At 49.7% G+C, this 24,793-nt stretch overlaps 4 protein-coding genes across 4 annotated transcripts; 1 reads left to right on the plus strand and 3 right to left on the minus strand.

The window, feature by feature from the left end:
* Positions 1-605: 605 nt before the first annotated feature.
* Positions 606-2,795, minus strand: N7529_004114 (putative HMG box transcriptional regulator; the record flags this gene model as incomplete). Its single annotated transcript, XM_057239641.1, has 3 exons — positions 606-2,066; positions 2,128-2,273; positions 2,405-2,795. The coding sequence occupies 3 exons, from the start codon at positions 2,793-2,795 to the stop codon at positions 606-608; spliced, it is 1,998 nt and encodes a 665-aa protein (XP_057098936.1).
* Positions 2,796-4,340: 1,545 nt separating this feature from the next.
* N7529_004115 (uncharacterized protein) lies at positions 4,341-5,344 on the minus strand (the record flags this gene model as incomplete). The annotated part of the gene is made up of 2 exons (XM_057239642.1): positions 4,341-5,060; positions 5,135-5,344. 2 exons carry the CDS (start codon positions 5,342-5,344, stop codon positions 4,341-4,343), a joined length of 930 nt encoding a protein of 309 aa, XP_057098937.1.
* Positions 5,345-7,058: 1,714 nt separating this feature from the next.
* Positions 7,059-8,289, plus strand: N7529_004116 (40S ribosomal eS6 domain-containing protein; the record flags this gene model as incomplete). Its single annotated transcript, XM_057239643.1, has 5 exons — positions 7,059-7,232; positions 7,337-7,409; positions 7,505-7,525; positions 7,610-8,027; positions 8,094-8,289. Coding segments are annotated over 5 exons (783 nt in total), but the record flags the coding sequence as incomplete, so codon positions are not given.
* Positions 8,290-9,121: 832 nt separating this feature from the next.
* On the minus strand, positions 9,122-23,260 carry tom1 (E3 ubiquitin-protein ligase TOM1; the record flags this gene model as incomplete). Its single annotated transcript, XM_057239644.1, has 8 exons — positions 9,122-9,275; positions 9,347-9,619; positions 9,696-10,068; positions 10,131-10,209; positions 10,283-10,304; positions 10,915-10,999; positions 11,059-23,152; positions 23,213-23,260. The coding sequence occupies 8 exons, from the start codon at positions 23,258-23,260 to the stop codon at positions 9,122-9,124; spliced, it is 13,128 nt and encodes a 4,375-aa protein (XP_057098939.1).
* Positions 23,261-24,793: the final 1,533 nt, after the last annotated feature.

A 24,793-nucleotide genomic window follows, 5' to 3' on the forward strand; every position in this document is an offset into this window, starting at 1 on the left:
CGCCTTGAAGTGTAGATCACGGTCCGAGCGTGCTCGATCTATGAAGTGTCTTGAAAGCAGAAAAACAGTATGAGAAGGAGTTGTGGAAGAAAGTGGGCGAAACCCCCATCTAAGAGCGAGAGTTAAGGCGATAGTTAAGGCGATAGTCAGTTAACTAACGAAGAAATGTTGTCACCTGAAGATTCAGGCAGAAACAACACAACAAGCACATAACTAGTCAAATAGTGAGATAGAAGAAATATTTTAGAGGAACTTGCAGGCTAATTCATATTATAAAACCTTGGAAGTGAATATACGAAATGACCTCGGGAGAGACCATCCAAAGCGTTAAGTACTGCTAGATGTACCCAGGTAGCGGTTTGATGCTGAAATATATATGGGAACACGGAAGTAGAAACCTTTACCAAAGCAAAATGAAGTCACGACTTTAGAGATTTATACATATGCATTGAAGGATTGATACAAAACTCATATATAAATACCTATCTCATTCAGATTCTTCCATTCAAATCGAGAGACACGCGATGATCCCACCAAACCAGATATCTATCAACACCACAAAAATGCATTACACTTTTCCAATTCATAAAAAGCTACCCGATCGCTTACTGCGTCAAGAAGTCCTCAATTTCAAAGCCCATCCGTCTGAGCGCTTTCTCCTCCAAATCCCTCCCAACAACCTTCCGCAATACAACAGTCCTCGCATCTTGCAACCGCACCTCAACAGGTCCCATCCTCTCAAGCTCCTCCTTCCCACACTCCCTAACATAAATTGTAATGTCAGGACCAACGCACGCGCGCCACAGCGACGCCATCCACTGCCAGTGGTCTAGCGGCGCGTACGAATCGCCAATCGGCGTCGAGCAGGCGAATGCATCCGCCGTTGTGAGCTGATATCGCGGGACCACGGCAATGGGGATGGAGTGGTGCGAGGAGACCGAGCCGGCGCTGACTTCTGAGCCGTTCTCTGAGGACTGGGCTGGGGAGTTTATGGTCATGGAGGCGGTTTGGGGGATGAGGGTTCGTGGGGAGACGTTTGAGGTTGGGACGGGGTCTTCGTCCACAGAGTGGTCGATTGAGCCGGCGCGGGAGATGGTTTTCACGAAGCTGATGACTTCATCGGAGATGCGGTGCCAAGCGGAGATGATGTTGAGGTAGTCAACTGTTGCGTCGCCCATTTGGCCTTCTTTGCGGGCTTTGATTTCTGGCCCGTCGAAGACGCGGACGTGGTATTTGGGTTCTTTTTTGAGGGCGTTTTCTAGGTATGAGACGGTTGCTTGGACGAGGGATGGGTCTTGGCCGTCTACTGCGATCACTGGGCCGCGAGCTGGTGGGCTGTCGTGGAAGGAGGGGAGGAGAGGTGGTGAGATCTTGGCGAGGACTTTGATTTTATTGAGGAATGGGATTGTCATCACTGTTGCTTCCACACTGGTGTTGGCGCTATCTTGGGGGGTCATTGGGGTCATTGTTGTTTGGAGAGGTGGAAGTTTCAGACTTGGGTCTGGACCTGGATGAGCGGAATAGGGTCGTTGGGGTTGGATCATTGGGAGATGGCGGTTTGGCATGTCAGGGCGAGCACTCCAGGGTCCTGATGCCAGTGAGTGTGGTGTGCCCGGTACTGCGCTATGGGGGCTGCGGTCTCGGTGGGATCGATGAAGAGTTGGCTGGAATGATCCCTGGGAAACCCTGCGGCGCTTGTTATCTGGGGAACGACCACTGGGTTCTTCCCATTGTCGCTGGCGAGGGCGTGAGTCCAGGTGGCCTAGCTTCATAGGTTTGGAGGTGTTATTTTCGTGGCCTTTGATGCTTCTTGACACCGAACTTGAGTGTGGTGAGGAAACTGCGAATGCGGATGATGAGCGGTACCCAGGGCCACTACTCGGGGTGAATGGGGTCATGGGTGAAGCTGGTGCATTCATCAATCGACCACCACATCGGTTGCAGTTTGATGAACCAGATGGGTTGTGACCGATGCCCGAGCCTGACCGTGCACTGCCATCCCGACCATACCGCCGAGGCTGGTATCTGTAGTCTGGATATTGCTGCTGATGACGAGCCTTTTCTTCCTGTGATATTTATCAGCAATTGCAACCAGATTTATGGGACAATGTTATCATAGAAGCTTACCTCTGCAAGTGCCTTCCATTTACTTTTGTCATCCTCTGAAAGAGACCTCCACTGTTCTCCAATGATCTTGGAGATTTCAGGGTTGGCCAGGCCGGGGTTGTGAGCCACAACCATTGCCTGATAATGTTGACGATACAGGATAAAAGCTAGTAGCACACGAATTAGTCATGTCCACATTGTGCTCGACAGATCAGACCTGGCCACGAAGACCAAAAAGGAAACAATCGAAAATTGCACTTGCCAAGCTGCAATGACGGTGCGGACATTATCGACTCACCATTACGAGGCCGGGGGATTTTCGGATCCGGCTGACATAGACAGAATTGCATGGCACCCTCTTTTGACTTGACAGGACTATTGCCGCTGCTGGCAGAGGATGAGGATGATCGATCTGATCGTTCCCGCAGCGGTAATTCCTTGGTTGTAAGTATGGGTCCCACGGGCTTGCCCATTTTGGAGTCTGGAAGCTTCATTGACATATGTTGATGAATTTTTGATACTCCGGTTGATCGAGCATCATATCTTGAAGAGGGATTAGTATGCATAGTGACAGATTGAGGTAAATCGTTCATAATTTTGTGATCGAGGAGGTTGCTCGATCTAGGAGTGACTTGAGTAGTTTCATAGCGTAGAGCAACAGGATTGGGGAGAACTCGATCGTAAGACATTTATTTAATAGAAAAGTGAATGACGGGTTCGAAGACGAACTTGCTCAAAGAAGGCAAAGGAAGGGCTGTCCAGCCAGAAATAATAAAGAAAAGTGAGGGGCGACAAAGAAAATAGAGCCATAGGAAAAATGCAATTAATGCAATTAATCCCAATAAGAAGTAAAGTGAATCAAACCAGACTAGGACCGGGGGGTTAAACAAAGAGAAGTATACTGGCGTTTGGACAAAAGCCCTAAACAGCGCGGGTTTCTTTGTTCTCCGTTGGGGATTCCCACTATAATCCTTGTCAAGTGGCTTAATTCTTTGACAATAGCTCCAGATTGCTATTTTGTCCGAGCCAACCGAGAAAACAGGACGAAAATAATTAAATCTAGAATGGGGGAAAAAAAAGTACCGAAACGTGTTTGTTATAATTGCATATTTCTACTTCAAACTTACGTAGCTACCTACGTGACATAGGTACATATGCACGTGTTGTTTCTATATGCTATATGGAGTACCTAGGTATGATGATTGATGATATTATACCAACGGCACGGTATCCTTCAACCAAGAAATAAGGTATCAATCCAAAGAAAGAGAAAAAAAGGAAAGAAAAAGAAAAAAAAATTCAGAGCCTAGAGGCTTAGGCCATTGTTTTCTTTGTCTCCGGATGCGGCGACCCGCTTGATCGGGCTATCTACCCTTGTTCCCGCCAAAGCTGATCCTCAATGATCATTGGACCGGGGTGTAAATCGGTTCCCCGTCAAATTAAACAAAGAGAAAAAAGAGAAATAGGAGAATGGGAAATGAATTGATGAATAGGAGCAAACAAAATATGAATCACTTTTTTATTCAAAAAATTCAATCTTGTTTAGACTTTGTTGTGATGTGATTGTCTTTGTGTGATTATATTCAATTTTATACACTATGCTAGTACTACTTATGCCCTGAACGTGCGTGATTTTTCATCTCTGAATCGGCTGTCAGGATGATCTCATCTTGTCGATCCTTTTACCTAATCCACCTAACGACTCGAACAATACCACCTTTCTTTGATCGCCCTGTAAACCTATCATTGTTTCGGATACTTGGGTCTAACTACTGCATGTTCCAGTCTTTGCTTCGACGGTACTACCGTACCTTTTTCTTTTTCAAGCCTTGAGACTCCACAATTTTTTTTTTGGACTCCCTCAATAATTCATGTGAACATGGCCATTGCTTGCCCGCATCAAGTTTAGTCGGATATAGTGCGTTTGACTTTCGGGTACCGACTGCTTCCCCTTGCGAGAGATCACATTTGTCATTTGGTTTGTTTCTCTTGCTTTTTCTTGTTCGGGTTATTTCTTTGTGGACATAAAATAAAACACTCATTGATCTACTCCGTAGACAATGTCTAAGCTGCAAATCCCCGTCGGGTGTGGCGTTCTGACACGTTCGAATTCAGCAATACCCCATCAATCCCACGGTAAACTTCCGTAGCCATGAGGCGATGAGCAGAGGGCCCCAAATGCATTTCATTCCTAGGCCGGTCAGTACAAAAAGGCATCTAGGGATGTCGATCACTTACCAGAACAGATATTTCTCAGGCTGCTCACACTGTTTCTTCTCCTTTGACATCATGACCCGATATCCACTCTCAACGCAAGGCTCCACGACATTCATCCACCCGGGATCCAAATTCATTCCAAGCCCATTCTCCTCCTCGATGCCAGCTGCAAAGAGTTGATAATCGCGAATGCAATCCATCAGAAAAGCGTTCGTGTCAAATAGATAGATAGTTCCATGTGTCCATTCCTTCGCCGCATCGCGGATCTGTTTATTCCACAGCCCCAAAATGCGCACCGTTTCCTTGTATTGGTCGCCCACGGACTCAAACCCGGGTAGGAAGGTCACGTCGACCGTCTGCGTCAATATAACCTTCAACTCCGACGTGCCCCAGCGCGAGGAGAGCTCATCCAGCTGCTCCATAATTGTCGCAATGCGACGCTCGACCGACTTGCTTGCTGCGTCGTAATCTTTGCCAATCAAACTCCAGAGGTCCCACACACCGAACGAGACCACGAAAATGGTGTGATTCTGTCGGGAGCGTACTGCTTCCTCGGAGAGTCCCAGCCCTAACTCGGCCGCTAGCCATTGCTCGAGCTGGGACTTGAAGTCTGCAAGGTGTGTCTGTGACAGCCGGCCTAGAAAATCCAATTCTTCGTTATCGACGACGGCACCGACGTTCTTGCCTCTGAGAAGGGGGTTTGCGGTCTGTGCTAGGTTTTCTTCATGGCAGGAGAACTAGTTCTGGTCAGGATTGTGATGCGGGTTGTCGAAGCCTAACTTACCATTGAACAAAGCCACTCCGTCCATACCTTCCCCTGCGACTCTTCGCTTGCATTGTCGCTCCACGAATCTCCAAAAACTACTAATCGCTGATCAAATGTGTTGGCTACTTGGAACTGGCCTGTGGCTAGAGGGAGGATATCGGGGAAGCGCCGTGACGTCAAAAACCACGCTGATAGTAGAATCGAACACACTGCCACTGCAGACAATGCGTAGAACCGATTGAACATGCGCACCATGGCGAATATGCGACACGGGAAAGACCCGAGGGGTATAAGTAGTGTCCTGGTTTCAAGTAGTCAAATCTTTCGGGTCGTCGTCATCTATTGTCGGCAGATAAGAAAGTCGCCACAAATGCTCCGAAGGCTAACCGGAGTATGTACGGTGGGGAGGTATGCAATTGTAAAGTTATGCGATTATCGATAAAAGCGACAAAAATCTCAAATCTTGCGGAGAGTCGAAGAACGATCTAGCGCTGAAAAGATCGTTCCGGAGATTACGACGATATCTCCACTACCGAAGAACAAGCACCGGTTAAGTCGGATGGAGAGGACCCGTTTGGGGGGAGGGAAAGCGGAAACTGCAGAGAGCTTGAGAACTGACAAAACTGGATCAAGATCACGACAGATTTAAACTTAACACAAAGTGCCCCCCTGATGTCGGACAAGGTAAAACGGGGTGTACATATTGGCCGCGTGGCTCGGGCAGAGCCGATTGCACTAAGGCACCAAAGGAGCAAATCATCGTGTGCGCTTGGGCTTATTTTGACTTCAAACCGCTACCGGACTGGGGCCACAATTGCTTGAGTCTTTGAATAGTTGTATACACACAGGTAGCGGTCTATGATGACCTGGAGAGGATTTGGGTGTCCTACTGCGAGACTGATGAGGCCTTAGTCTCGAAGCTGATACAAATATCTAGGGCACGTCAACTCTCCGTTTTCAGGCTTGTCTCAATAAAGCTTTGGCGCTATACTCTTATTGTTTCTCTTTTTGGGTAATCCATGAACAGTTTTTGGTCCCCGATATGGCAATCTAAACGGCACTGCCAAGACATAGTACACTCCAGGTTCTTCAGAGCGGAGTGTACTCCATACGGCTGTATGCATTAATGGATTTGGATTACACACTTCCGAATAAATTCAATCACTATACATGGTCTCAAAATTCGATGACACCTTATGATAAGGGATCATTGACTTCAAAGAATGTGGGAAAAACCTGAAAATGAGGCATAGCAAATGCTGAGAAAAATCGCAATGATTCGGCATTTTAGAGTGTCGCTAGTTCTTTCTTTCATGGGGAATATATTTGGACCAGAGGCCAAGCATAGTCAGAGTTCAAGTCTTGTAGATTTATTTTGACTGACTGGATTGGCCAAAGGCTCTTGTAGACCGTAAACAATTAAGAGATAAGCTCCTGAAGCACACGCGACATCTTTATAGCGACATCAGGGTTCAAACGATCGGTAAGACATATTAGCTAGGGTAAATGATTAGACAGGTTTGTGACCCGAGACATTCATTCTCGATCACTGTCGGTCATGTTCAAAAGACGAAGTGAAGATCTTAGATTTCCTGAACCTTTGAATGGAGCTTGTGTCAGTTCCAGATAAAATGTGCGATTGTGATGATTTGCGTGCTGGGTGGGTTAGGTCGGAGTAAGTAGATGTGGAACATCGCGATTAAGGAATAAAGTGTATGCCTAGTATGAGAGCCATGTTATGGTCATCACAGAACAAAATTGGCCGCCCACTGCATCAATGAACCTGCCCAGGCACATAGCATGGCTGAGAGAAGAAACAGAAAGATTGATAGGCAATGGACGTATCGCCTTTCACGTGATCTCACATGACCCACTCCAAGCGAAAAGCCCTACCACGTGATCTGGCACACGTGACACGCCCACACAGTGGCTCGCTAACCGGGCGGACTAAAAAATCCACAATACAGATACCTTCGACGATAACCTCACCCGTCGACAACATCAGCGCTACCGTCTTGACCGCGCCGCCTCCGTCAAGATGAAGCTTAACGTCTCCTACCCGGCCAATGGGTCGCAGAAAATCATCGAGATCGACGATGAGCGCAAGCTCCGTCCCTTCATGGAGAAGCGCATGGGCACCGAAGTCAGCACTCCCCCCTTCTTCCCCGACTGTCCGAATACAAATCGAATATCAAATTATACGCATACGACTATATGAACGGCTGGCTAATTGGGATTTTTCTTCAGGTTGCCGGCGAGTCTCTCGGTGATGAGTTCAAGGGTTACATCTTCAAGATTACCGGTGGTAACGACAAGCAGGGTACGCACACAAAACATCTATCCCCTATGTCGGAGAAACATCTTGACAATGGAGAACCGCTTTCAACGAGAACAACAATGCTAACGATTCTATAGGTTTCCCCATGAAGCAGGGTGGTACGTACAAAGCCCACAACACCGGGGAATATTGAAAAAAATTACCCCAGCAACCAAACGACCGCATACTTATCGCAATCACAGTTCTCCTTCCCACCCGTACCCGTCTGCTCCTCGCCGACGGCCACAGCTGCTACCGTCCCCGCCGCACTGGTGAGCGCAAGCGCAAGTCCGTCCGCGGTGCCATCACCGGTCTGGACCTTGCCGTTCTCGCCCTGAGCATCGTCAAGCAGGGCGAGGGTGAGCTCCCTGGTCTCACCGACACCGTTGTCCCCAAGCGTCTCGGCCCCAAGCGTGCCACCAAGATCCGTCGCTTCTTCGGTCTCGACAAGAAGGACGACGTCCGCAAGTTCGTCATCCGCCGTACCGTCACCAAGGAGGGCAAGCAGGACTACACCAAGGCCCCCAAGATCCAGCGTCTGGTTACTCCCCAGCGCCTCCAGCGCAAGCGCCAGCGCGTTGCCATCAAGCGCCGTCGCGCTGAGACTGCCCGTGATGCTGCGTAAGACTCCCCTTTTTGTTGGATGTTTTGGTAATATCAAGAACAAAAAAACTAACCTGGTTATAGTAACGACTACGCCAAGCTCCTTGCCAACCGTGTTCACGAGGAGAAGGCCAAGCGTGATGAGCTCCGCAAGCGGAGGGCTTCCTCCATGCGGAAGTAAACTTCCAGACCCGCGGTTTTATGATTTCGTTCTGCGGCGATGGGGTTCAATGGAGGAGCTTCTCGTCTCTGGAATGATTTGAGGGGAATTTACAAAAAAGATTCGATCATCCCAGGGGCGTGGAGGACACATGTCTGATAAAAAGAAAAGGGAACAAGAAAAGAGACGGGGAACAGGTTTCAAAACGTACAAAGCAGGCTGATTATTTGATACTCCCTTGTGTTTTACGGTGATAACGGGGCCAAGGGAGTCGCGATGCATATCTGTGTTGACCCTACCTTTTTTTTGATGACCCTTTTTTTTTAATGGAGTGCATGCAAATTTCAATATTCAGTTCTGTCAATTGCTTCTACTTACTGTGAAGTGTAGATTATACAACATAGTTGTATATTGTGCCTATACGTCCAAGTCTCCATGGGCCTTCAGCAGTAAATTGCCCCGATATCCAACCCCCGAAATACTATCGCCGTGAGATCACTCCACTTGAACCTATTCGAGTCTATGAAGTCACTGTACACTAGTTCTATAATGAAATTATTTTAAATCCCCCACTTTCATTATATATAAAAGTCACGTGGCTTGGGTAGTGAAATAGAACATGCGAAATGACCTCGCGGTCTGCGTTGAATTATCTATCCAAACAGCTATATCTGCATAGAGAGCACAGTAGATGCAATATGCAATATGTAATTGAACCAGCCCACCGAATTCCCAAGAGAATTGAAGACCAAAATTGGAATATCGGAGTTTCTCTTTAACAACACAAAGTAATAATAAAACACCGGGGACTAACATCCTCGTTCGGCTAATAAAAAGGGTCATAAAAATCGTATTTTTGTTTCCCGCTCACCCCAGTTTCGCACTCATAGGTATTCAGGTAATCACTAGGACCTGTTGATCCTTATTTTGATATAATTGATTTCTGTCTGGTTTACCCCACGGTGTGCGAGAACAAGAAGCTAACCGACTCGCCGTTGTGTGTACGGCGGCATGCCTCTGCCAATGTAGGACTGATATCAATGGTCTTGATCTTCTTGCACTGCTCTTGCTTGTCACCCAGGGGGACAGTGTTGCTGACAATGATGCTGCGACCACGTTAGCCAAGAATGTTCCGAAACATCCGACCATCCATTACTCAGTTCATGGGTGTACGTACCGCTTGAGACAGCTGCCGTTCAGGTTGTTGATAGCATTTCCGGAGAGAATACCGTGCACAACGATGGCGTTAACCTCGAGTGCGCCGTGCTGCATAACGGTGTCGGCGGCCTTGGCGAGTGTGCCGCAGGTGTCAGCCATGTCGTCGACGATGATGGCAACCTTGTCCTTGACATTACCGACAAGAACCATGCGCGAGACCTCGTTGGGACGGGCGCGTTCCTTGTGGATGAGAGCAAATTGCAGATCCAGGCGATCGGCAATAGCAGTAGCACTGGCAAACCCATATTAGTCACTGATCTAGCTCAGGACATGTAGATGCATGCACTATCAGTTTGGATAAGACTCACCGCTTAGCACCACCGGCATCCGGGCTGACAATAACACAGTTGCTGACATCGAGGTTCTCACGGATCCACTTGAGCATACTGGGTTCGGCGTACAGGTTGTCGACGGGGACATTGAAGAATCCCTGGATTTGACTGGCGTGAAGGTCCATAGTGATGACATGGTTGCAGCCAGCGGTCTGGAGCATGTTCGCCATAAGCTTGGCGGTGATGGGAGCACGGCTCTTGTCCTTCTTGTCCTGGCGGGCGTAGGGGAAATTGGGAATAACGGCAGTGATGCGGCGGGCGGAGGCAGTCTTGCAAGCGTTGATCATGATAAGGAGTTCCATGAGTCCATCGTTGATATCGTTGGGTTTCGTCGATTGCAGAATGAAGACTGTGACGAGGATATATAAGTGGGGTGGTTCTCTTGATGTCACCGAAGTGGGATGCTCATACCATCTTCGTCGCGCACACTTTCACCAATTGTTACACTGGTCTCTTGGTTGGAGTATTGCAGGACCATAATCTTGGTCAACTCAATTCCGAGGCTGGTTATCGGTTAGCTTGTCCTTGAGCTTGACGCCTGCAGACACATACCGGTCAGCCACAAGGTTGGCAAGCTCCGGGTGACTGTTGCCAGTCAGGAGCTTAATGGAGTTGGTCGACATGATGCAGGAATTTGTGAACACAGAAGAGGGTTTCCAATTCAAAGGAGCAATTCAAAGGAGCACAAACACCGAGATGACCGTTGTTCGGGCTCAAAAAATCATTTTCCTCCGCGCGGCCCCGCATGACTTTTTTCTACAGTCCCGTGACGAGCTCACCGCCTGATGAGATAAGCTTGGTCTAGTACCTGAAGATAAGTATTCAGCCCTACATTATTGGCCGAATGGTACATGTGAAGAAGTATCTATTGTTTTATACAAAATTCCAGAGGTCCTCTAGACCCGAATTAAAAACAAGAAATAAGAATAAACAAGGAATGCAGCAATCTAAGTACACATAGTGAGAACTCAGAAGAGAACAAGGTTGGCCTGCACTCCAACCAAATCCCTTCGAGCCTCTATTTTCATTTGCTCATAAAAAGAAATTCTTCGCCGGCACTGCCAGCCTCCTCCCATACTCTTCATTCCTCCACAGTAAAAAAATTCCCATAGAAGAAAATGACAGTAACGCCATTAAATGCTTTGGTACGGAATCAATCCCAATAACATAGAACAGGAACATAGTTTAAGCAAACCCGAAGTACTCGCTACCAGCGGTCATGGCCGTGTAAAGGCGTGCGCGAAGGTCTTCGTAACTTTCATACTCGGGAAGGTCAAGCTCTGTCAAATTTTGTTAGTATATCGTGTATAATAAGCCAAAGCGTATGAGAAAAACTTACGGTTGAAACATGTGTGCGAGCTAGGAAGACGATCCTTATTGCCATAGTCGCGGTGGATGTTGAACTTGCTGACACCGTTCATACCCTCAAGTTCCTTGAATCCGTTGAGAGGAACCTTGCTAGTTCCGGTAACGAACTGTAGAAGTTTGGCACGCTCTTCCTTGTCGAATGAGCGGACAGCACGCCAGAACCATTGGATTTGTGAGGACGAGGCGGAGTAGTTGTGATATTCGGTGTTGTTCTTCCACTCGTCAACATCAATCTCAGGAAGACCAGAAATCAGAAGTTCCAACTCCTGCTCGTTGAAAATGGAGATCAGATCCGGGGGAATGATTTCATGGAAACCCTTCAGGAAATTGTCCAGCTGCTCTCGGACAGACTCGACAAGGCGGTATTCGACCACGCGCTGAACATACTCCTCCTTGTTCTCCTGAGTAACAGGAATGTCATGTCCATTAGGTATCAGGTCGATGACCTGCTTCTCTCCGAAGGCATCGGTTTCAATGGCAAAGGTCTCTGTAATGATGTCGGTAATGTCGTTCTCCAGCATCCACAACAGCGACTTGTAGTAGTCCAAGTCGAGCGTTTCCATGTCCTTGATGGACACAGCACGTCCGAGGATGTTTTTATACACTGCTCGGCTGAAGTGGCAGTCGAGAACGCGGCCTTCGTACAAGGCCTTACCGATGATGCGGCCAATGAACTTGAAGAACATGAGATGCTCCGAGTTGACGCCACTGAGACGGTTGGGGTGGAATGTAGTCCGGTCGGCAGCAACGGGAATGAACAAGGCGTAGTTGGGGTTGAACATGCCTCGTGCAAGGACTTGGAACCATTCTCTGGTCACACCACCGGCATCGACACCTTCTTCGCCATGGAATCGAACGTTCAACTTGCCGTACTTCAGCTCATCCGCGCTCTTGAAATATAAAGACTTGAAAGAGTCAAGGAAGACTTCAGCTCTGCGGACGGCGAGCTGCAGAGGAGGATGGGGGTGACGAGGCTCGGCACCACGCGAGTGGACACGACGAGTGAAGTAGTTGCGCTTGTTATCGAATTCTAGGACCTTGGGGTTCTTGACCAACAGAGAGAAAGTGCCGCTCATCAGGCGGGGATTCTGACGGACAAGCTCATTGAGGATCTTGCGATGTTCCTCGGTGAACTTGAAGAAGAGGTTCTCCATGCTGATACCAGCATCAGCTGCGGTGCTGGTTGTTGACAGCTCACGACTGCCGCGAGAAAGGGGCTGGTCCTTCAGGGTCGTGTTTTTGCAGACAACCATCAATGCCTCGACGAGAGGGAGAAGAATAGTAGCTACGTTCAGCATGTTCTCCTTTTGCCGGATAACAGTCAGGCAGTCGCTCAACTTCGTCCACAGAGGACCGAAAGTGGCGCTCTCATATAGTCTTTTGAGCACATCCTCCTTGGGGGCAGACTCAGGTTCGGTGCCCTTGGTCTTGTCTACCCGGGTAGGGTCGAACAGATAATCGAGCGCTGTCAAAACACGCAGCAGCTTAGCCTGGTCAGAACTGGCTGGAGAGAACTTGGACAGAGCAAGGCCTTGCATGTCGGTGCCGGTCTTGGCTTGGTGAATATGGGGAAGAAGGTCCTCCAAATCGCCCAAAATGGTATCACTAAGAGCCTGCGCTTGCGCAACGAGTTCATTGCCGATAACGTCCCGAGCACCAGGAACAGCAGAAAGGTTGTTGATAGTAGAAAGTGTGTCCCGGAAAGTCTTGCCATTGCACTCACGAGCAGCAAGGATATGAACGACCAGACGGAAGTTATGATCCGGCACGACGGGAGGCTCAATGGCGCGCTTCTTGCGCTTCTCGTCCTCGGCGGGTTCTTTGGAGTCTGTGGATTTCTTGGCTTCTTCCGAAGCAGTTTCTCCGTCGTCTGTGATCTCTTGGCCTGGGGCTTCGGGTGTTTCCACAGTAGGCAGTGGAGCATCGGTCATCGAGGTGTCCATGCCCGAATCGCCAGCTTCAGCAGACTGATCGGTAGTTTCTTCGGCTGGAGCACCCTCGGGCTTTTTACCCTTCTTGCTCTCTTCCTGGCGTTCCTTCTCACGACGAAGGAGAACAGTCAATGGTTGAGTGATGCTGCTAAGGAGACTAGACAGTTGCTCCATGCAGTTGGGGCTCTCCATGATCAATTTACGATCCAGGAGAGAAAGCAAGGCATTCAAGGCGAACTTGTTAGCTCGGTTTTCCTTACCCTTGCCCTTGCGCATGCCCTTTAGTTTGGCGGCTGAAGAAGAGTCATGTTCTGTTAGGAAGAACCAGGCGATGTGAGGATTGAACTGCGACAGGAAAGAAAGTGTGCTGAGACATTGCTGGATGACCATAATGGGGGTGACTTCGCTGCTAACGCTGGAAGCAGTCTGGAGAGCTAGGTTTCGCTTGTTAGACTGCGGTGTCTTTTGTGCTCCGGGTGCCTTTGCGCGCAAAGAAAGATGGGAGAAGCTGCGTTCAATCGCAGTGGAATCAACGCTGCCATCTTGTAAAACCGAGAGCAGAAGGCTGATCACCTCGCTTCGGTTTTGACGGTTCTCACAGACATTGTGAAGGATATCGTTCAATTGGTGACGGGCGTTACCATGGAGAGGCATGAACATCAGGCGAAGAAGGGTTGCAACACCGGCTTTGTCGAGCATTTGGACAATTTGACGTCGCTGTTCTTTCTTCGGCTCTTGGGCTCCAGGAGGCTCGGTTCGCTGCCGGGGATCAATGGCACTCATATCACCAAATTGGGCCATGCGACGGCCAGTGCCGCCTACAGCACGAGCCTCGGTCAAGTACTCTGGGCCCAATGTTGCAAGAACATCCTCCGGCTGATCGGCCAGAACAGCCTGGCGCAGAGAAGGGTCAAGAGTAGCCAAGAAACTGGCGGCATCCATTTCTTCAGCATGGACAGGAGGACCGCCGCTAGGACCGCTAGCAGAGGCTGCCTGTCGCCGGGCGGTCTCACGCTCACGTCGGCGTCTATCGGCCGCTTCCTGTTGCAGCAATTCTTCGCGGATTTCAGCGGGCAAGGCTTCAAGGAATTCTTGATTGATCTCAGTAGGCTCCTCGCCGGCGGCGGCAGCTTGAGAGCGTTGCTCAGCAACCTGTTGCATAATAACCTCCTCTCGGAGTTCCTCGGGAAGCGCTTCTAGATATTCTGGGTCAATTTCGAGACCAGTGATATCAACTTGGCGACCTCTGATATTGGTGTGCACACGACGAGCCGGCTCGGCTGGCTCGGATTCAGGCTGAGCTGATGGGCCAGCAGCCTCAGACGTAGTATTAGTTTCTTGGACATCTTCCATGGGCTCATCGGCTCCACTAGCCTGACGTTCGGCATCCTGTTGTTCTTTCTCTGCCTGGATTCTGGCTTTTTCTTCCTCCTCTTTTTGTTTGCGCTCTTTCTCTTTCTCCTCGGCGGCAATGCGTTCTTTACGTTCAGCCTCGGCACGTTCGGCCTGGATGCGTGTACGCTCCTCGGCAGCCTGTTTCTGGCGCTGCTTTTCCTCTTCCATGGCAGGAGGAACCAAGACCTTGAGCAGGGAGTTGAGAATGCGCTGAGTACGTTCAACATAGAGGCTACTGTAAAGAATACGGGCCTCCTCTTGCCAGCGGTTCTTGGTGGTGCAAAGACCGAACTTCACGGCAGTATGCGGGTCATCACCTCGGGTGCGAGCTGGGGGACCTGATCCCCGAGGGATTCCAAGCATGTCCTGAATACGACCAGGCAGGACTGCACGTCGATCAACATGGACATGAATACCGTCAGGGCGGGTGACAACGCCAAATCCTGGGGAAGCCTGCCCGCCGATAGCTTGCATAATAGCGTTCATGAAGCTAATAGGGCTATCCATTGCGATAACTCGGCCACCATTGGTGGGATCAATGGCCTGGCCCCAATCGGCAAAGGGGTCGGCAGCAACTCCACGTGGAGGAGCAGCAGCAGCGTCTGGGCGATCAGTACGAAGCAAAAGAGGATTGGTTCCATCATCGTTGCCACGCGATGGCAGCTGGGTGCGGTGAACACGATGGTAGGGCTGAATGGGGACAAGACCAGAAGGACGACCGGGCATTATTTCAGTAACAGCAGCCCAAGCCGGAGGTGCGGTGCGGCTGAAACGGGAGTGGGGATGACCACGGGGCATGACAGCGGAGTCCTCGCCTTCGAATCCCCAGGGTTCAATCTCATCATCTTTGAAGTAAATTAGCAATAGTCGAGTTTCAACATGCAAATTTGTCTCACCTTCCATGTCCCCATAAGATCCTTGCTCATCAAAGTCATCCATGTCCTCTTCAAGCTCATCCATTTCGTCATCGTCGTCAACTGGATTGGGGGTTAGCGCAGGCAACGGGAGGCGCCGGAATAGGTTTATGAAGGACAAACCATCTTCATCCAGATCATCAAGGATTTCTTCATGAATGTCACCCCCGAGGGCATCACCATGGAGGTCGACGCCCCCAGAGGGGTCCCCGAGGGCTCGGAAGAGATCACCGATGCGGTGGTCATCGCCGTGGTGGCGGCTAGTTTGTCTGATGTCTGCCATTTCATCTTCGAACTGGTTCATCATCTCGACCTCCTCTTCATCCTCGGTCATTTCTTCGCTCTCCCACTCATCTTCGCCGTCTTCGAGGCTTTCATTGTCACGATCACCACCGATTTCTCCAGAATACATGTCATCATCCATGTCCAGATGATCGTGATCGTCATCATCCTCATCGTCGTCTTCTTCTTCATCTTCGTCGAGAATGACTTCAACTGCATCGCCAGAAAGGCCTTCAATGGGACCCATGCCGTCCTCATCATCGTCACTAACGACCTCACCATCATCTTCAGCAACATCTTCATCATCGTACATTTCTTCATCATATTCATCCTCGTACATTTCATCGTCCTCGCCCTCCGATTCTTCAGTGCTACTTTCTTCCTCGTCGTGGCGAGGTTCCAGCATACCAAGAGTAGAATGACGGAAGAGATCAGGAGTTTCTTCGCGTTCATCTTCCATATCTGAAACCGAGGTTGCCGATGAGATCTCATCGTCATCGTTATCGCCTGGTGAGGAAATGTCCGAGTTTTGGCTGAGAATTACGGCAGTCTGCGTAAGCTTGTTCAATGGACGAAGAATGTACTTGATGACCCGCTTGGATGACGGGAAGTTCAGGTCGACATCGGCGACCGAAGAAGTTAATGTAGGAATGAAATGCTTTTCAAACATGGCCTTTGCAAGCTGTCTGGTCGATGTTGGGAAGCCAGCGTCGTTGCTGAATGAATACCCACTGAGCATTTTATCGAACAAGTCGGCAAGAGACATGAGCTTAGAATATTTGGCATCCAGAGGCTCGGTGGAGGCCATGGCATCCTTGTAAGTTCGAAGGGCATGCTCCAGCACGAATCGGCGGACAAATGCGAGCTCAGGCTCATCCTCCTCATACTTCGGCTCGGTGCGACGTCTGCCAACACCACCAAACTCACCAGTCTTGGTGCAAAGGGCAACAAGCACTTGCATGGTCCATGTGGAAGTGATACTTCGTTTCTTGAACACCAAAGTCTCATCATGTTCCATGGTTCCAAGAGGAACAAGAACGTTCAACATATAGTTAAGAACACCTGATCGTGGCTTGGAGGGTGTGGTGGCAAGAGGATCAGCCTTGCGGGAGAAGTTGATGAACTCGACCTTGGTTCGATTGTAAGAGGAAAGGAGTTCTGTCAGGCACTGAAGAATTAGGCAGCGATAGATGTAGATGGGATGGTCGTCTGCTTTAAATTGGGGCTTCTCTGTCTTTTTGGAATTGCGGGCACCTTGGGCATCGGCAGTGGTCGAAACCGAAGGAGCAGGCTCGTCCACAGTCATTTCAACATCAGTTTGTGTATCAGATTGATCCGCTGTCTGCTCTGAAGACTCGGGTACAGATTCCTTGTCTTCCACATCCTTGTAGGACAGAAGTTCTGAAAGCAGATAATGAATGACACCATCCGGATTCTCGACGATTGGTGCTTTCAGCTCAGCAGCCTTGGATTGGGCCTTGTTCTTGTCATCTTTGTTCGCTTCTTTATCATCGGAAAGTGCGTCGGCTGCAGCAGGTGCATCGGCTGCGGCAGATGATTCCGGTTTGTTGTCATCCATAACAACTTCAGGCTTTGCTGCGCGTCGAGCTTGGCGATCTTTGTCCGCCTTCAGGCCAAGAACTTGGGGACGTTGATGGGTATCATATCTGAGCAGGCGGAGCTTTTCATTGGTTACTTCCACGAAAATATCAGGGGCTCTGAGCACAAGGTGGTACATCTGCCGGACGTAGCCTGTAGTATCAATTTGGCGAGTGGTCTTGGACTCAAAGCTGGCAACAATTTCGCTTCTCATGATCTGCCGAATAGTAGCTTCATCCTCGACGATATGACGGAGAATCAGCATGAAAGCGCTCTGCAGCTTGTCATTGGTAGCACTGGAAAGTTGCTTTACCATCACAAATAGACGTTGGAGGTTGCGCTTTTCACCGAATCGAGCCGCAATACTACGCTCACGGGTGAGGATGACAAGAACACGGCACATAGAAAGCGCTAAAATATCATCCTTGCCCACTCTGGGTAGAATCTCTACCAGCGCTTCGAAAAGCTGGGTCTTCTCGTCCAGAGAGACAAGGGGGTCTTCGAGACGGGCTGGCTCTTCAACATCAAGAGTGGGATCGTCGAGACTTGGTGGAGTCCATGCAATTTGAGGTGGCTGACAATCATCTGACAGCAGCTTCTCGAGAATGAGCAGGACATGTCCAACCCAAGGGAAGGTTTCTTGGTCCGCCTTTTCGGGTGTTGGCAACTTGATGAATCCAAGGAAAGTCGAGAAGCAACTTTTAAGCTCTTCAAGGGTTGCAACATACATGTCGCGATCCTGAAGGGTCAACGCGAGGATATGGGCATAAGCGGCAATCTTTTTGCCGGCTGTCTGGAAGTTTTCCATTTGCAAAGAAACCAGCGATTGGACGAGAGTCTCTCCAACCTCATGACGGAAGATCTCTGGCTCATGATGCTTTTTGATTGCCGAAGAAATCAAGTCAGACAACTCGAAAGAGACATCGTGGTGTTCGTTCAGGATGTCCAAGGCACGCTCAATTAGGTTTTCCCGGATGCTTGCCCTCTTGTTGTCTAGGTCTTCCACTGTGACCATCTCACGGCGTCTGGCGGATTCTCCCTGGGGCAGTCTGGTAGAATCGGAAGAGCTTGACCCGATATTGCGGTTGTCAGGCTGGGATTGGTTCAATGAATCGCTTCGATCATCGCTGTCCATATCCTCGTTGTCGTTCAAGACATTGTCTAAAGCTCGAGCCAAGCCATCATGCATATCAGAGTCTCCGTCCCCTCCGCTGAGGGTTGATTGCATCGCCTGGTTCATGGGATGTCCCGAGGCCGAAGCCAAAAGCATTGCCAACGTGTTGCGATCTAAGAGACCGGTATTGGTGTTGACGAAGGGAGTACCCTCCATAGCAGGGTCTTCGAGAGAGTCTATGCCAGAAGCAAGCTCGGGCACTCCAGTCTGGAGATCATTGACAAGCGGGGGAGCACGGGGAGGAGCCCGCAGCCACTGCTGCGCTTTGCAATATTCCTCGGCTGCATTCAAGACATTGTTGCATCGATAAAGGGCTTCTTTGTTGAGATCAACATCTTTGAATCCCTTCTCAAGCAAAGCAGTTGCTCGTTCCTTGTGAACGACAAATGGTTTCTTGGGCGTGTCTTGCAAGAGAGGTGGAGTGTCCGATTGCCTAGCGGCGCCGGTCTCATATTCGCCATCCAGGGAGCATCGCAGAATATCAATCAACAATCTGACAATGGTACTCGAGGATTGAGTGGCAAAGTCAGAATTCCACATGTCTTGAGCCATGGGCAAGATCTCCATTCGGAGCTCCACCAAGAATTGACCAGGCTGGAAATAATCAGAGCGGTCGCGGTCGCGTTCTTGGTGAGAGGTCAACGCCTGTGTTTGACTCGAGTCCACAATGAATTTTCCCGCCGTGAGGTCTGCAAACAGGCCAAGAATAATTTTGATTCCTCCATAGCCCGATGCAAGCCGATCAGCAAGTTCTTTATCCTGGTCGGGGATGGAATCTGCAGGCGGAAGAGATTTGATATCATTCAGGAAGACATCACATGTGTCTTTCAGCACCTTGAGACCATTGAGTTTTTTGAATGCAACGAGAACGGAAGTCAAGTAGTTCGCATTAGGGCGCTCTGGTGAAACCTCGTAAAGAAGATGCGAGAAGTGAGAAAGGACCACAATCAGATAGGCGAAGCGGTGCTTGGGACTATCACTCGAGTTGGCAGGGTTGAATTGCAATTGCCGAAGAATACCTTCAGCAATAGCATCTGCCACTAAGCTAGCATTCTGCTTCTGCTTCTGGAGCGGATCCATGCGTCTCTTGCCAATAATACCGAGGCCAAGATTGTGCAAGAATCCAGTTATCGAGGTTGGAAGAGCGCTCAAGAGATAGCGAAGGGTGCGAGCATTCTTGAAAGCAGGGTTCTGCTCATCTACAGGGCTGCCATCGTCCTTTGATTCTTGTTCTGATTGAACCTGATCCGAGACTGGTGCGCCAGAGCCTTCCCCTTGAGTTTCAGCACCGGTAGCTGAAGGCTCCTGGGGGGCTCCCGAGGCGGGAGTATTCTTTGATTTTCCAGGGCCGTGCTTTTCAGCGGAGGCCTGTGTAGCTTTCAGCCATTTCTCGGGGATGTTCTTCTCCAGTAAAATACCTTCCCACACGCACGAAGCGAGGAGGTTGGTTAGTGACTCGATCAAAGTGCAGTATTGATCTGCGAGGTTGACTTGACCAAATATAGAGGTTGATTGACCAGGTCGAGTTTGGTACAATGGCATAGCGAAAACTTCACGAAGGACATCGGTGAGGAGAAGAACTGCGTTTAGGTGCCTCACGAAGAATGTGCCACACTGAGCAGCAACCGTAGACTCCGTAGCTGGCTGTTTCGAGTCCACTGGCTTGATCAACTCCGTAAAGAAGCCTGTCCCGGTGGGTGCCTTGAAAAAGGGCGAGAGATTGTTCAATGCGTCTTGAGCGCGCTTTACTAGAGACGGAACAATGAGGTGAGGCTTTGTTTCCGCAAGCATATGAACAAGTACGGTGATCTCTTGATTGGCGTTGGTGCTGTGGAAATCAAAGGACAAGCTTTGTAGCGTTGCGAGATCCAACAAGAACTCTGCACCTCCAGCTTGGATGAGAGAAGTGCAGTTCGTCTGGTTCTCGAAGAAGGCGCCCAAGAAGCGGAGAGCTGGGAACAAGTAGTCCGTGGCAGTTAGTCCGTGATCATCCTTATCCTTCGGCTCAAAGTCGGGGCCAGGGCCAGGAAGAACATGGTCCAGGTGACCAACAACAAGCTTCGCACCATTCGGTAGAGTGGTGTTCACATTAAGTTGTGGTACACCAAGCGACGCAGGGTTGTCCGCGGGAGCATTGATATCTGTGCCGATTTCGCGGAACAAAGAAAAGATATCTCCCGAGAGACTGGTTTTACCATCGCCATCTTGTGTCCACAATTTTGTGCCCATACCTTGTTCCCAAGCCTTGACCCGACCCAGAATGTTCACACGGGCAGCCATGACAAGCACGGCGGACATGATGGAGGTCTTCAATGCCGGGTGGTGGCGCACAAGCTCATCAAATGTTGTACCCAAAGAGCGAACCAGTTCAGGGTCATCCTTCAGGCATTTGACGTGTTCTGGGTTCTCAAAGATCTCGAAAAAGCTTTCCAGTGCATCAGAGGACTGGAAAAGATCCAGACCAGAGGAGTTCAAGCAAATGGCCCCAAAGGCAGAAGGAATACAAGCAAGAGCATCACCTGCGGGCATGATACCAGGTGCAAGAGGAGTGTCCTTGGCTCTGATTAAAGCGTACTCACGGTCCTTTTGCTTTTCCTCGGACTGAGCGGCAGCTTCAGCGGAGGGCGGATGGGTTGCATGTTCACCTTCCACTTCAGCGCCTGCAGGCTCCACTGCTGGTGGCTTCTCCGAAACCTGTAGCTCACGGCCCATAACGGCAGCAAGAAGGCTCTTACTTAAACCAGCCTCGGCGATGACGGCGTAACTTGTAGGTTCATTGTGGATGAAACTGCTGAGGATGTTGATAGCATTGCTCCAAACATGCGAACCAAACACCCGGGCATTTTCGAACACAAGGCGGAGGGAAGTCAGCAACTGAGGTGAATCAATCAAGTTACGTAGCACACGATCGAAGCCTCCACCGTTGTGCTGCATGATGTGGTTAACGAAGCGGAACATCCAGCGCAGGGTCTGCTGTTGGAAGTAGGGAATTTGATAGTCGACGGACGGATTCTTGTATTGCGCAGGAAATCCATCTCCACGGTTAACTTTCTCGAAAGCGGTCTTTGTCTCGTAGTCGATCAGGTCCGACATAGCGTCAAATCCCTTCGCGGCTGTCAGTGTTCCTAGAGCATCCCGAACCGCATGCACAAATGTGTCAAGGAACTCCATTATACGGGAATAAACTCGGCGAGATTTATCGGTCCGCAGGTTCAGAATATCAACAAACATGGGGATCAAACCAGCCGCAACCAGAGTTTCTGGTGTACGCGTGCTCGAGCTTGGGAGGGTGCGCAGGAGTGCGAGCAAACCATCCCGCCACTCATCGTCGTAAGCATCATCCAGATCATCGTTATCTGTGCCTAGTTCATTAACCATTTTACGGGTCAGGAACATGAGAACACCATGGTTAACGTTGACGCTGAGAGCTGCACAAACATCAACGGCTCGAGACTTGTGTTTGGTCAACGCATCCAGGGTTTGGAGGGCAAAGGTCTGAACTGATCGAGAGACCTCAAGATCACCACTGGCGCCGAGGTGAACTAACTCAGCAAGTTGGTACGCAAGCTGGAGACGCTTCGGCTGCTCCAGGTCAGACTGAAGGACTTTTTGTTGGAATGAGCTTTCCGGCTGAACATGGGCCAAGTTGGTGACTGCCAGCGCCTTGATGGAAAGGATCTGTTCACGCGTGGCACGCGAATCGGTCAACGCTTTGGCAATTCGGAGTTTGTGGAGCAGCTCATATTTTGATTCGAGGGGGAGATGGGGCAAGTTGGCTTCAAGTAGATCCTCCAACTTTGCAGAGGAAACCTTCGAATAAGGGATTTCCAAGACTTTGCCGCCTCGCGAGGCCTCCTCGACCTTGGAAGGAGTTGCAGCTGGTGAATCATCCACATTCGAGCCGCGACTCAGATGAGGAGCAGGGTAGGTTGCAGTTCGTCGCAATGGGGTCGGAGTGGTTGGGACATGTGAGGCCTGCTCAATCTGAGCATATTCGGAGGTCGTTCTGGCCTGTTCGGGGCCAGAGGGGTAATACAAAACGCGAACATCGCCCCATTCCTCCCACCCGTCACTGTCACGCACAAGGGAGACGAGTTCATTGGCATTGATTTTAGTCTGGACTGTCTTGTCCTTCCCCTTGTTGGAAACGGCTGGGGAAGCAGCAAACGGAGCTTTACTGGCAATAACAGGGCGCGGGAATGGTGCTGCGATTTTTTGCAGTTTCTCTAGGTCAAGGGCATAGTGAGATTGCAATACGGACTGTTGGTGAGCGCCACGCTGACGAGAGTGGTACCGTTGAGCCAAGCAAAGGGCCAGACGCAAAGTAGACTGGAGCAGAGACAGTGAGGTAGTGTTCAGCAAGTCGCCAAGGCGATCACTGCTGCTGTACAGGCTGCGGTTGCCACATTTCTCGAGCAAAAGACGAGAGAAATCCAGAATCGCTTCCACAAGCTCTTTGTCTCCATCAGGGCCATATCCCAGAGCATTCAGCTTGGCGTCCACACCCTCTGCGGGCTTTTTGCTTTCTTCGGCTGAGTATGATTCCTCCAGAACGCTTCGGGTAAATAAGTGAGTCTGAGGGCCGGTATTGAGAAAGTATTTCTCGACGACCGAGGCTAAAACCTCATCGAACCGATCCAAGACATTGATCCAGTGGTAAAGATCACCGCGCGGGAACGGCCATAGCTTGGGGAATGTGCTGAGGAGCGACGGGAGCTCTGGAACGGGAACACTCGTAGCGCGTCCGATGAATTCTTGTAAAAAAGGTGACTATAATGAGAAGAAAATTTTTTAGTTGGGTTGCACATCAGCCGGCGGAGGATAACTCACGATTGTAGCCTCATGCTTTTGGCTGGCTACCTTCTTAATTCTCCCCATGATAACGATCAGTTGACCAGTCAAACATGAGGGAGCTGAGAGTTTGCGGAGGGTTGACTCCTAGAGGTGGTGTGGGGAGGTCGTGTAGACCGGTGTCGCGGAGGAAACGTGAAGATTGCCTTATGACGTTTTGGTGCTGGTTTCTGCCTCAACGAAAACCCGATTCGACTTCGACGTGATGACCACCTAAGCAATGTATCGCCGCTAATGGAAATATAAATCGAATAGATGCAGGATCGAATTTACCGTTCAATCGTGAAGATACTTGGAAAGCTCAAAAGTAAGAGCTGATGAAAGGTAGTCGGTCAAGAAGCTACCAGGGAAAACGGGTGCAGGACGTTTACCCTAGAGTTGTTGACACAGAGGCGACACAGAAGAAGGTAAGGAAAGGATGATAGGGTTGATAGAAAAGAAAAGAAAAACGACGTCAAAAGGGAAGGTTCTTGAATGAAGCTGGTCTTGCCGGCAGATGGGCAGGGCGGAGCGGCGGGTGTTTCCCCCCCTGGGCCTCAGGCATCCCACGTCTTCACTTCTTTTTCTTTCTTTTTTCAATGCCATGTTTGATTTTCTTTCACTGCTCCCGCTACAAATGTATCCATCTATAGGTATATAACTACCTTCGTATATCTATCGAACCCTCGGGTTCATTTACTGCTTTAATGTCGCTCAGGGTATTCTATAGACCCTGTAAATTTTATCATCACGTGACAGCTCCCAATTTACCCGTGGGCGACGTTATAGCATGGAACATCACCGAAATTTCAACTTTCTTGAATTAATTCTCTGACAGAACAAACGCTGCAAATCGTAAATCGCTTAAAGTAGGGACCGATACACGTCTACCATGAGAGTTTGCAACAACTACCCAGGTATATCATGTTTAGACAATCTCGCGATATTCCCAAGCGTCACTTTATCATCATCGTTTACGCCTGATATATGCTTGAAAATGCTTTTATCGATTGTTGACTTAGCCTCAGACACCAAGGGGGATCTGATCCAAAGGACGGCGGTTATATGAATTCCCAAAACAGGTGCCACTCTAAGATTTTACACAGCTACAAGACACGGGTTCTTCAGGACTCCATCTATCGTATATCTACCTAGCGTATGTCTACCTAGCCCATCGAGATCGCCCATATCCAGCAACCCAGCCACTCAAACATCCTGATATCAAACCCAAATGCATGGATCTTCATCTGTGCATCTTGACATCAACCACGGGGTCCATCCCCAGCTGGGAAGGTCATACAGATATGTCCCGAGAATATTCGTATATTCTGTGATACGGGCAAGGAAAGACATATACGATCAGGTTCAAGCCAGAAGTCCCCACCCTCATTTCGGAAGAGTTTGGTAAATGGCCATTCCCATTTCCATTCTCGACAAACGCACCTTCCGGGGCTTTTCATGAAGATTGCGGTCGATACACTCAGTGCAATGATACAGTTGGTTGTCGTAGTTCCGCTGTGCAAAGGTGTCGCAGCAAGCTGTAGAGCATGCGAGGAGCAGGGTAGCTGCACTTACAACCCT

Source organism: Penicillium soppii (genome assembly GCF_028829465.1).
Source record: "Penicillium soppii strain IBT 18220 chromosome Unknown utg000004l, whole genome shotgun sequence".
In the NCBI taxonomy this organism is placed as follows: Eukaryota; Fungi; Ascomycota; class Eurotiomycetes; order Eurotiales; family Aspergillaceae; genus Penicillium; species Penicillium soppii.